Source organism: Fistularia commersonii, chromosome 34 (genome assembly GCF_037954325.1).
Source record: "Fistularia commersonii isolate RoL2024-O1a breed Wild chromosome 34, RoL_Fcom_v1.0, whole genome shotgun sequence".
NCBI lineage: Eukaryota > Metazoa > Chordata > Actinopteri > Syngnathiformes > Fistulariidae > Fistularia > Fistularia commersonii.
Genome location: NC_141317.1, coordinates 936,514 through 949,438, shown reverse-complemented (window position 1 = coordinate 949,438; position 12,925 = coordinate 936,514). Strand labels below are relative to the sequence as shown.

Here is a 12,925-nt window from a genome sequence, read left to right as displayed (position 1 = left end):
TATATGATAAACCTGCAGTCCAGTGATCAGCAAAGGACTGGAGAGTGACAGGGCAACAGCATATAGTTTCTATTCCGGGGTCACTACAATAATTTCCTGCATCTCAGTCAGTCACTTGTTAGACAATTGATTGTGACAGAAGATTGGGAGTGTCCAGAGACATTGGTTATTATGACATACAGTAAGTACATAAGTATTACATAAGTATTTCTACTTATGTAATCAAATTGCTCTGTGTAAAACTGGTTGAATATCACTATTACCCTGGGTGAATCAGGATCTAGGCTTTCAGTAGCACAGAGCAGACCGACCCAGACTGGGTGTGAGACCCCCCTCCCTTATTGTCATGTTAATGCTCCACTGGCACTGTTTATGAGCACTGGCTGATGTGTGAAGAGATTCCTGTTAATGGCTGAGTCCTGTTCTTCCACACAAAGATAGGCTTTAGCATTGACCCCAGAAAGCCTCCCTGTGAAGGACCCCCACCCCCCACCCCCCAGCTCGAGAAAAAAAAACTCTTCCTCTCTTCCTGCTCCCATAAGAACGGCCTGTTTCTAAAAGGGTCCTTTTGTGCCAAGAGAATGCAGTCCAAGGCAGAAGAGGGGGAGCATGGATGGGGGATGGGGTCCAGCCTTGGATTTGTATAGATGGCTAGGATAAGGAGAGGTAGCAATAAGTTCAGCAGAGGATTGCTTGGCACAGGAGTGTGTGTGCAGAGGAGGACTCCAGTGCTTTTTTCACTTGAGTGTATCCCTCCTTTGCACAATGAGTTTGGGATGGATCACTTTAATCACTCTACGCATGTGGACTATTTCTTACTGATACATTCAGTCTCCTTCCACATTAAGCACATCCCTGAATTTCCGAGATTAAGAATTCCTGGATGGTGCACTTGCATGCTTGTGTGCTATGTGTGTGGCAGAGTTGACAAAGGAACACAGCACTGGGAATGAACTGGAATGAGCAATGTAGAAAGGGAACATTTCATTCAGGAACAAGGGGAAAGATAGTTTAACTAGTATTCTAGATGCTAAAAGTAATTCTTTAAGTCTTAAAAGATTCATTTGCTTGTGCATTCTGAATGAATCTGATATTGCAGCACATCTGACAACTCAAACCATTATACCTGACTACAAGTTTCTAAGTGTACGAATTTGCCAACAGTGATGTTTAAATAAGACTCAAACTAATAGGTAAAATAAAATATTTATAGTCGATCCACTACTGGATACACACTATTCATTGGGCATTAAAAACTGTGATGGTGACTGAAGCTCATATCAAACAGACACAGACAAGTTCAGCAATTGATCCCCAATGAAGCAACCTGCATATGGCCATTTATAGATTTTTGTTTTCATTATGAGGTCATATTCTTGAAGATCAGTGTTTTAAATCTCTTGCATTAAGCAAAATTACCAAGCACAATCGTGATTCTCTTCACCAATGCAAAGAGAGCAAGAGTATCATGAATTCAGAGAAAAGATGTAAAAGAAAATAATAGTGACAGGCATGTTGCAGCTTACTCAGCAAAGAATTTAGTCCAACAATAGATGAAAATAGCTGGCAACATATTAACTTTTTTGATGTATGTTGTCATAGTGGGTGTAAATAGGTGTATGCCCAGTATGCATATATATGCATAGGAATTCAATATGTTGTTGATATATGCTTATTTGTTGAGTAGAAAAACTTTAAATCACTGGAAATAATAAAAAATACTTTTGTTATAAACAAGACACATGAAATTTCTTCTTTTTTTTCATTTTTTCTTGGAAAAATCAACACTTTGACATAGTTGAACATGGATTTTACATAATGAAAATATGTAAAAAAAAATTAAAAAAAAAAGCTTTATTATAACACATCTAATTAACCATCAAGTAAATCCCATTTTGCACAATGTAGTTTCCCTAGCATTGTACAGTTATTCACCAATTTAAAAATACCTTTATGTAAAGGAAACCACACACAAAAAATGTGTGGCAGAGAATCAAATCGAGTGAAGAACTGACATTGTGTCTAGAGCTTGACTGGAGTGGGATTACATTTCTCCGCACTGAGCAATGACAATCGGGAGCTTGGGTTTGTTGTTGGGGCCCGTTGGAACATTCTGTTTGGAGGGAAAAATAAAGCCAGTTATTGAAAACCTCAACTTTGTTATAGGCTGTCAGCATTACCCTGACAATCTATGAATGTTTTCCTTCCATTCGCCTCAATCCTAAGTTTTTGGTGAATGTACAGGTAAATGTTAAACCTCTGACATATTTTTGTCACCGCTGTCTTTCCATTGTCAAAAATATAAAATGTTATGAATACATTTCAACAATCATATATTATATAAAATTCTTGAAATGTGTTCCATCATATGAATTTACATTATCAGTTATTAAGTTTCAGTTTTACCTCAATTTTTCGCATAATCAGCAAACCATCAACAACTTTTCCTGAAAATAAATAAATGCATAAAATAAAATCAAAAAGGCATCTGTACATTCAAGATGTGTAAAGCATTTGATCTGATACCGCTGAATAAATGTTAACACAAATTAACCTGAGACTTACCAAATACTACATGTTTCCCATCTAGCCAATCACATTTTGTGCAGGTTATGAAAAACTGACATCCATTCGTCCCTGGACCACTGTTGGCCTGAAAAAAATGATGACAACAGTTTTGAAAATGGATGGTGTTCATTCCTTTGAAAATTAAAAAACAAATTCATTGGTGATCAGGATCAATTAACTTGTAATAAACAACGTAAATTCCGCTGATATATTTGAGTATTTTATCCAGACAGATACATTTTTAAAGTCAACCCCGCCTCGGACAAATTGGCATAAACATGCTTCAATGTTTGTCTCATACTAGAATGTGTTGTTAAAAAAAAGCATAAAGAATTGTTATTTCTTTATAAACATATTTTAACCTACCGACACAGCCATCATTTTACTAGCGCAATGCATGCAGGGTTGATGACATATACAGATTGTTTGTGTTAACTTCCAGTATAGTACACTACATACAGCAATAATGCCACATCGTGTTGCTTTAAGGTGCAATTTTTTGGGGCAGTGTGGCAAACTGAACTGAACATTCCCAGCTCCTACTAGAGTTGTTGAGCAAAACACAGAATCCCCTAACTGCTCCCCTGATGCTGCTAGATGGCTTCAAACTGTACATGGTTCATCCATCTCCCATAAGAGATTAATAAAGTACAATCAAATCTAAAAAAAAATAAATAAATAAAATGATAATAGAAATTTCCAGCTCAATGCAAGCAAAGGGGCCAAGAAAAGAAGAAAGGAGTGCAAAATTGCCTCTGGATGTACACCACTTCTTAAGGATCCGTGGCTGTGTACTCGCCGCTTCTCTCCGAATGCATTTGATGCATTTTGTTGACCTAAGCTCCTGAAAGAGCTCCTGGATGCTATCACAGATAATGCTAGTTTTAAACAGACACTAAAGCTAAACATGTTGGCTATAGTTTTCTTTCACAAGCATACAAAGTACCCTGGGAAATGAGTGAAGCCCCTTCGAAAAAAATGCCACATCTCCGCTGGATATCCTCCTGCAAGGATGTCATAAGCCCGCTACTGAAGAAGTAGCATCCAATGACAAATGACGGGAAACTGAGGAATCCAAGGACGAAGCTGACGACTTGGTCAGTCAACACGGCAGTCTGTAAGTCTACATTGGACAGCCAATGACAGAATGTAGAGCTCCTTACAACAGATGCTCTCTCTCTCTTAGCACAGCAATGCAGTTGCTGCACACACATCAGCGACTTCTGCCTCTTTGCATTTTTGTTAGTATTCTTTTTGAAGCTCATTTTGACTTCTGTCTTAAGCGTTATCCTCCCCGCTCAAGTCTCTTTGGTTCAAATAGGAAGGGCTGCACAAATGAAATGTTTTTGCACAGTACAGTAAAATGAATTTGACCTAGCCCAGTTCAACCTCACGCCATCACTACCTGGACAGCAGTGCAATGTAAACAACAATGGCAGCCTGTAAGTGTTTTTTTTTTTTTTTTTTGATAATTTTAAACAAATCAACATTATCTTTATTATCACTTTTCTGTAGCTGGTACAAATATTGATCAAATAGGACAATAACCTCTTGATAACTGGGAATTCCTTGAAGATACTTGTAATCAACCAAATGTCAATGCACAAAGAAACTAAAAATATTTAGATTTCTCCCAAAACTGTATTTTAGAGTCGACCTGTCGATCATTTCCTAGCAAAATGTGCCTGTGTGACATGAAGTCCAGCATACTGTGAGATATTGTGAGATATATTGACATCTTTCTGATGTTAAAGTAAATTTTGGTTCAGGATTTTTGTAGTACAGTATTGTGGATTTAAATAATATGTAAGCTTGTAATATTACTGATATTTGGTCCAAATATTTAGTATTTTTAAAGTTCTGGTTAAATTAACAAGGAGTCTCAATACAGTTAGTTCTTCTTTTCCTGACTTTCTGATCTCAAGTTATTCAACAGAAATACCTACCATGGACAGAAGACCAGGAACAGAATGTTTCATTCGAAAGTTTTCATCTGCAAAGGGCCCCCTGTAGATGCTGCAGATACCAGTACCATCACCCTGTCAAAAGACATACACAAAAAACCATGATACATTCACCACTTTTTTTCAATTGTTGCAGTCTTAATGCGTAGGCCCATATGTGCACTCTGTACAGTTCAGTCTCTTCCTTAAGTTTATTTGTCTGATTTTGAGAATAAGTAAAAACAAAAATAAAAGGCTCAACACAAAAAAAAAAACATGGTATCTGGTTAACATGGTGAACTGAGTATCCACTTCCAAGAGTGCCATTCAACAGTTCAGCCACTTTCATAAATGTAAAGACTATTGATTAACAAGCTTTTAGCTAGAATTTTTTCCATGACAGGTGGTAAGTGTCAATGTTCTATATGAGGCATGGGCAAACTATGGCCATTTAGCATTATGAATATCAACAAAGCCCGTCACAGAACAAGTTATCTGATCAACACCTTCGTATCTATCCTGAGAATTGCCCTAACAAAACTAACTCCAGACTTTGATGCACAGGCATAAAAAAGGAGATGAACATCACTGTTCCAACTGAAACTGAATGAGTTTCTCTACTGTGTAATGAAATCAATGCATTTTGACAATTCAACACTTTGTACCATGAGCCTTTCATATTCCTGCTTTTATAAAGGCCAAATCCTTTCATGTAATGACTTTTACACGTATTTCTATTCTATCAATGCCATTTTTATTAGTTATTAATTCACACAAACATGCCCCTCTGTCAAATTTTAGAACCCATTGTGGCCTCGAGTCAAAAACTTCGCCCACACAAGTCTATATACATAGTGAGATCTTAAAAGCAGTGATCAGAACAGTAATCCCATCAAAGGCCACTGTTACTTACACAATGCTTGTATTTGTGTGCAATGCATCAGCTACTAAGGTATGTTGAAGTATCACCACCAAGAACAAATTCACTTTTGCAACTTGAAACAAACCCTCACAAAAGATAAAGACAGAACTGTTTGTAATCACTTGTCATTCAAGTGAAACTCGTGATTGCGTTGATGTGCAATTACTCATTTGCCTGACAGTTAAAAAGAGACGTGTACTTACATTTACAAAGTCCCCTCCTTGTATCATAAAGTCTTTGATCACCCTGTCAGGACAAAAACAAAAACATTAGAGATGAAATCTCTGAAGTAGTAAAAGATCATCTTTGTTAGAAAATTGTAAAGACTAAGAACACCAAAATGCTATAATGTGCTGATAGCCCCTAGATACACTGAGTTGTTATGATAGCCTAAATCTGGAACCATCAGAGATTCAATGTCTACCAGACAGTCTTAAACATCCCTCTTTAGATTCATACAATAGTTGCCATAACATAATGCTTCTCACGTTTGTTATGCCGCCTCCAGGAAGAAGAAAACATTTTGCGACCCCCCCAGCTCTCCTCCACAATAAATAGTATCATTTGTCAATAAAATTGTTATATGTACACCTATGAATAACATTGTATCCTTATTAACATTATAGAAAAAAGAAGGAAATAAAGATCAACTTGCAACCTTAATATAACTTTAACATTGCTTTTTAGTCTAACAGAAAAGATTAAAATGCATAAATTTGTCTGAAATTGAAAAAAATTAAATCCTTACCTAAACTACAAACTTTTTGACCAACTGAACCATTTGATACTGAAAATTAAAATTTAATAAAATCAATAAAAAATAATAAATTCAAATTGATCAGCAACATTAACTCAGGAGCACAATGTATAAAACGCTTTAACCTACAAAACAAAATTAATAAAACAATTTGTGCTGATTTTTTTTTTTTTAACCAATAGGGCCACTGCCACCTACTGTGAATGTGCAATTACACTTCATTCTAGTACAGCAAAAATAAGCATTTTCCCTGGGGTCACACGCCTTCCCTGGCATCACACTGCCCTGGGGGGGGGACCCCTTTGTGTGAGGAGAAATGGCATAGTACAACCACACCATTTACGGTAAGGTTTCATGATGTTCATCATGTAGCCAAAGAACAATTTAATACGTGACTGATTTTGTTTCTTTTTAATGGTCACCTCAGGTTGTGGGTTTCAGATGAATTCAAACAACAATAAAGGAATTTATCATTCTCACACTAATATAAAATGTGAAATATATTATACCTGTGAAATGTGCATCCCTTGTAACCAATGGGAACTCCATCTTTCCTGTCAGGGAGAAGTTATTGCAAAGATTAACTTATTGTTCTGCACAGAAAACTAATACTTTGTGCTGCTTTCCACTCCATTGCCCCATCTACATATACAGTATAGCATTTAATGGCTACATGCCACTAACCATCTCTGATAGGTAGCTGTTCTAATTGTTTTGCTGTTCACATTGTCTGTGTGTGGAATATTTAGAGGGATCTTAATGAAGAAATGTAATGTAAGAGTCAAACATATGGGGACACCATTTTACAATTTTACATGAAACAAAGGGTAGAATGAGGTATTTACATACTCATTGTGAGTGGGTCATCTTCCACCAAGACCCAATTTTGTCTTTTTGGTGAAACAGATTATTAATTCTGTCTAAGGCAAGCTAAATTTGGGAAAAAATGATTATTATCATCCTTCATTTTCCAGTGGGCAATCATAATTCAAGGGGGGAATCGAGTTGTACTTCTTAAATCGAACACCAGATGTCACAATATTCGCAAAATGTTTATTCGCATAATTTAAAGACCATATTTGCTATTACTAACCAATGTCCCTAGATTGAATCATGACTTTTAAGATGTAACATATTTCCAAGAGAATATATTAAAATGAATATAGTTATATTATGTTCTGTATATATACACATAATGTACAATTTTTCCCCAAACAGTGGTTAGATTTAATGAAAGCGGGAGTGAGTTAAACCCTTTTGTGGTCGTTCTCAAAATCAGGTATCTGACTCCGGGTTACTTTCTGCATGCTTCGCTTGGTACAGATTGACAAGATAGTAACACTTTGCAGAGAGTAGCATGCTCTTAATGATTTAATAAATCTGCTGCAGTAGCAGTACACATTTTTAATGAAAGTCTGAAGGAGAGTCGCCAGGATATTTGTACTGAAGGCCAAGGGCATGATTGAGCACTTTTCCTTATTCCAAGATAATAAGCAGATATCAACCAGTTCAATTATACATTGTTTTCTCCTGATTGCTTTATAAACCTATTTGTTATTATGAAAATACAAACAGGTCAAAGGAAATGCAAAGTAAGCCAGGAGGATAGTGTGAGAAAGATATCTATTTCATGACTGAAGGTGAAAAAAGGTACTTTCTTCCTAATATCAGACATATAGTTGTTTCTAAAAACTGAGGTAATCTCAAACTATGGTTGTATGAGTTGTGAACACACACATCCATCAATTCATTTTGTAATGTCCTCCTACCTGAATTCTCCTGTGCAGAACTGCCTGAAAGAAATGAAGGAGCTGTGATTTACGACAATTATTAAGCGAGCAGACACATTAACAGAGAAATATGACATTATTTTATATTGAAAATATCACAAGTTATGGGACAAAAAAAGGAACTGAATTTGAAAAAAAAAGTTTCCTTCACGCAATGAAATCTTACCTGAAATTCTCTGCCGTCTTTGGAACTATATCAGCAAATAGCTCGATTTTCATTCTTCCCACATCCTGAAAGCAGAGATAAACTGACTCAAATAACTTTACTAAAAACTCAAGATAATATAAAATGAAATCAGAAAAGGTCAGAATAATGCTGAATATGTTTTCTTTAAGCAGGTGAAATTCATACTTGGATGTAATATGTCCCAATTTCCAACCATTGGAAAATGTCCAAAATGGTCTATTCATCAAAACTTTCTAAAATCTTTAAACAATTTCTGGGTCCTTAGAAATTCAGTACTTGAACGGTGGGTGAGATCTCAGTATTTTCGAGTAGCAAAAAAATGAAAGGGATTTAAAGGGTTAAACAAATCTCAACTTGTTTGGAAAAAAAATCTCATAATTTTAAGTCTTCCTTGACCCTCTAAAACAGAAATGCATCATGTTTTATGGTAATCGGGCTCATTGCATATTCTTAATTTTTATATTATACAGCAAGTTGTCATGATAAACTAAATGCTCAGTAAACTATACATTACAAGATAGTTGACTCAACATTTGGCAACCAGATGATGCTCAAATTCCTACAAAGATGTAGAAGCAGTGCTTCTCAATATTTTCTGTTATGCCCCTCCTAGGAAGAAGAAAACATTTCGCGATCATATTTGTTAGAAAAGATTGTCAAGACTAAAAGCAGGAGACCACCCAACTGCTATATTGTACAGATAACCCCAAAATACACTGCGAGCCGTTATGACGGCCTAAATCTGGAACCATCAGAGATTCAGTGTCTACCAGACATTTTTTAAACATCCCCCTCTAAAATTATACAATAGCTACCACAGTACAGTGCTTCTCAATTATTTTCTGTTACTCCGCCGCAACTATAGATAGTATCGATTGTCTATAAAATTGTTAATTGTACACCTCTGCATAATGTTCTATCCTTATTAACATTAAACAAAAAAGAAAGATATACAGATCAACTTGCAGGAAGTAATAATTTTGTTGTCCCGGCACTGACAGGAATGAAGGCAAGGATGTGTGAAGTGCAAGACTCTATAACCCCTTCCTCCTTAGCTGTAGTGCTTTTAAGCATAATCATATTTTCAATGTTGCCCAATGCCCAATGTTGTCAATGATTCCAAATTGGATGAGGGAGGCGGCTCTGTTAAGTGGCAAGGGAAGAAACACGGAACCAGAAGAACGACCCATCGTTCACTTAAGCATGTTACAAAGAGACATGATGCAGTCTCAAGAATTAGCTGCATGGTAGCGACACCCTCTTCCAAAACCCTGTGTCTGTGCTTGATACTGGGCATTAGTGTGTTTTGGATAACTTATCTTATTGTTTTAAGGGCCTTTCTGCTTTTTGGCTATAGTGTGCCTGTCTACATCTGCATCAACCTACTGAGGGTGGAGTGCACCAACACTTTATTGGTGGTGGTGTTTTCTGGAGAAGGAGTAAAAACCTTGGGCCTTCCATAAATCTACTGGAAAACGTGTGCTCTTGACAAGTTCACTGGCACATGGGCAAAGAAGCAAAACAGTGGCAAATATCTCTCGATGTGTTGAATCTATCCCGGAAGATGAGTAACAATGGCATGATTGTTTAAAACTTAAAATGCTTTGAGAAGATTCATTGCTCTTTTCAAAACAATTTCCTTAAAAAAACATGATTACTTACAACTTAGTAAAAGAGGAAGGGCAACCAGTGCTGGATTTTGGGGGGTACATTTGGAAGTGGATGTCTGTACATAACTATTTAGGCTGTAAGTGAAGTTTGAACGACTAATGCTGCTTTTAGAATGACACTATTAACACTATGGAACTAATAGCATCAGTTATAAGTCACAATGCTGTTGGATCTATGTTTTTTTTTCTGTCGGAAGTGAAAATGATGGTGATGTTAAAAAATCTAATTGTGGGGCGTGAAATTAACCAAATGTCAACCTCAAAAGATAAATACCACCCTGTGTTAGTGTCAACATTTGATCATGTGTGAGATAAGGTGTGAGATTAGGAAAAAAACATAGTATCAATGCCAACAATAAGTTTGTTGATGGACAAAATAAAACACTGACCCAACCCTCTTTAAACCACATAGCAAAATTTGATAAAGCGCAGGGGTCCAGCTGGATGTCTGCTGGAAATTAATCCATTTTACATTTATCTGTAACGTTTTCATTCTGGTCAGTCGTTCTCCTGTTCAATTTATCAGCCAACAATAGACAGGTGGAGGTATGCATGCTTTACATCTTAGGGAGATAAATATGTGAATTAAATTACTTCTAAAGTCAGATTTGTACATTTTTGTAAAAGTATGTACATACAGTGACCATGACTTTTGAGTAAGGCATCTTAAATACCATGTATTATTATTATTATAAATAATCATTCAACTTAATGTTTTTTATTGCCTTTCAAAGATGTTTTCTCAAGCTGCGTTGCCCTTGAGAGAATTTTTGACAATTACAAATACAGAGCAAGTCCTAAGGGGCAGCGGGAGGTAGAGTAATTGTCTTTGGAACCGAACATTCCTGGCTCTATCCTCCTAGTTGTGTTGTTGAGCAAGACACCAAACCCCTCACTGCTCCCCTGGCAGCCTACTGATCACGGTTCATCCATAGGTTCATTGCAGAGAACAAACTTCCTCAGGGGGATTAATAAAGGATAAATCATTAAATTGTTAATCATTATTAATTCAAATCAAGACATTTTTCCTCTCTAATAAGAGCTACATTACAGAAGATACAGAAGACATACAACACAAAACAAGACAAGTTATGGTGTGGAAGCCAGTGAAAACTCGGAATAATGAAAATGAGGTCTATAGAATACATTTCTTTGAGAGACAAAATGTCTTCTTTGTTGTCTGTCATTCAAAGATTGTCAGATCGATAAAGCATTACCTATTTTAGAAATAGTTGTATTTCTTGGTTTTATTTCACTTGGACAAATTGATGCGTTACGTGTTTTGTTTCATTTTGCTAAAAAAAGATGTTATTGACTGGAGGCCTTCACAAACTGCAAATAAATGCAATGCATTAGGCAATTCGGCTCAGAACCACGTCCTTAATATTCTGTTCAAAACTAATGCATACAGTCAAACCACCTGCTTTAGTCACTGGACAAGTAAATTAAACCACAATCCTGAGCAACGACGTTTACTACTTTAATCGCAAAATATCGGTGGATTCAATTGGAGCACTCATTAACGTCATTATTTACAGAAAATCCTCCACCGACAAAAACCCACATCCACGTTAACATAAGCGTTAAGTTTGCCGAAGAGTAACACGGCACACCACGGCCACTGATGCGCGGAATCGATGATAACAGCGGCTAAGATTTAGCGGTAACGTAGTTAGCTGCCTGCTAGCTAGAAGCAACGTGTTTTCCCTACTTACCTGCCCTCCAATAGTGATATCAAAGAAAACAATTGGGTTGTTAGGATTCGTTGACGGAATAGACATGTTTGTGCTTTCCCCGGTGTTAAAAGGCAGAACAGTTGCTTTTTCGGTGGACGACACGCTGTGAGCAGAAAATGTGTAGCAACTGGGGCGACTTACTGGAGAGTTTGAGTTGTAGTATGGCTAGCGGGGTGGGACAAAAGAGCGTGTACGGAAAGGCCGAGCCAAAAATTCAAGAAGTCTTCAAGCGGTAAAACTAATGACACATCAGAGAGTTTCGTTACAACACGTACCGGGTTTTGATCGTCTAAATAGATGTGATTGATTTGGGTCTCCAAAATGTGTTCATCATTTAAAGCTGGGGTTGCAATGGACTCCATCCAACCTGACAATTTAATTATTCAAAAATAGTGTGCAACTGACTAATTGGAAATTATTCTTACAGCAGCTACAGCACGGTTGTCAAACATACGGGCCGCCGGAACCGGCCCGCAAGGGCATTCGACCAGGCCCGCAGGATAATTTGAAAGTGAAAAAAATGCTTAAAAGACAAGGATTTATTTTTTTTAATTAAGTGCAATTCGAAAATTTGCCGCTAAGAGGCGCACTATTTTGGTCAGAGTAGAGGACAATCCGCGTCACTGAGGTGGACCAATCAGCAGACGTTATCAATGCACCACCTGTTGCTTGTTATGACGTTGTTTCTACCCTGTTCTCTACCTCCCCGCTACGCCCTCATTCGCCAAAATGTCGTTATCAAAATAGAGAAAAGTAGTTAAAGAGTGTAGAATTTTCAAAGAAAAATTGACTATGTCCTATTTATTTACGGAGACGCACGGGAAACCTTTGTGCTTAGCGTTTTTGCAACAAGTTTCGGTATTTAAGGAATATAATATACGACGCCGCTACGAGACTCATCAGAGCGAAAAATATGACAGCTTGTAAAGACAACTGAGAAGAGATAAGATCAACGAATTGCTGGCTGGTCTGAGGAAACAGCGTCCACTCTCAACCATAGCCGAGAAATCAGTGATGCAGCGGTAAAAGCCAGCTAGCTAATTGCTAGCGAAAATGTGCAATTTAAAGTTAAGTCAGAAACTTCACTACAAACTAGTATGATGGAATTCTACTGTTCATGCAACTCCATACATTTTTAGTATGTATTGTATGAGTATGCATGTTTCATGGATGAAGTTTACGCATTTACAGGACAGGTGAATACTCCAATCCTTACACCCTTAGCACCCTTTTTATTTTGGAGGGTGAAGGCAGGGATTCAATTTAGATTTTATATGCACATGTGTAAATTGTTTAAAAATCCCTTTCTTTATAAGTCTCATTTAATCTTAAAGTGCATTACTATATTTTTT

The 12,925-nt window shown here is 36.9% G+C and overlaps 1 protein-coding gene across 2 annotated transcripts; it reads right to left on the bottom strand.

Annotated features, from left to right (window-relative positions):
- Positions 1–1,835: 1,835 nt before the first annotated feature.
- On the bottom strand, positions 1,836–11,766 carry ppih (peptidylprolyl isomerase H (cyclophilin H)). 2 transcript variants are annotated; one of them, XM_086141827.1, is made up of 9 exons: positions 11,715–11,766; positions 8,147–8,211; positions 7,960–7,983; positions 6,700–6,744; positions 5,637–5,679; positions 4,515–4,607; positions 2,566–2,653; positions 2,407–2,447; positions 1,836–2,113 (listed from the first exon to the last, which is right to left on the bottom strand). In XM_086141827.1, the coding sequence occupies exons 2-9, from the start codon at positions 8,197–8,199 to the stop codon at positions 2,045–2,047; spliced, it is 456 nt and encodes a 151-aa protein (XP_085997953.1). In that variant the 5' UTR covers positions 8,200–8,211; positions 11,715–11,766; the 3' UTR covers positions 1,836–2,044. The 2 variants fall into 2 exon arrangements, with proteins under 2 accessions (XP_085997953.1, XP_085997952.1); XM_086141826.1 differs by having other exon boundaries at positions 11,553–11,733.
- Between the last annotated feature and the right edge of the window lie 1,159 nt (positions 11,767–12,925).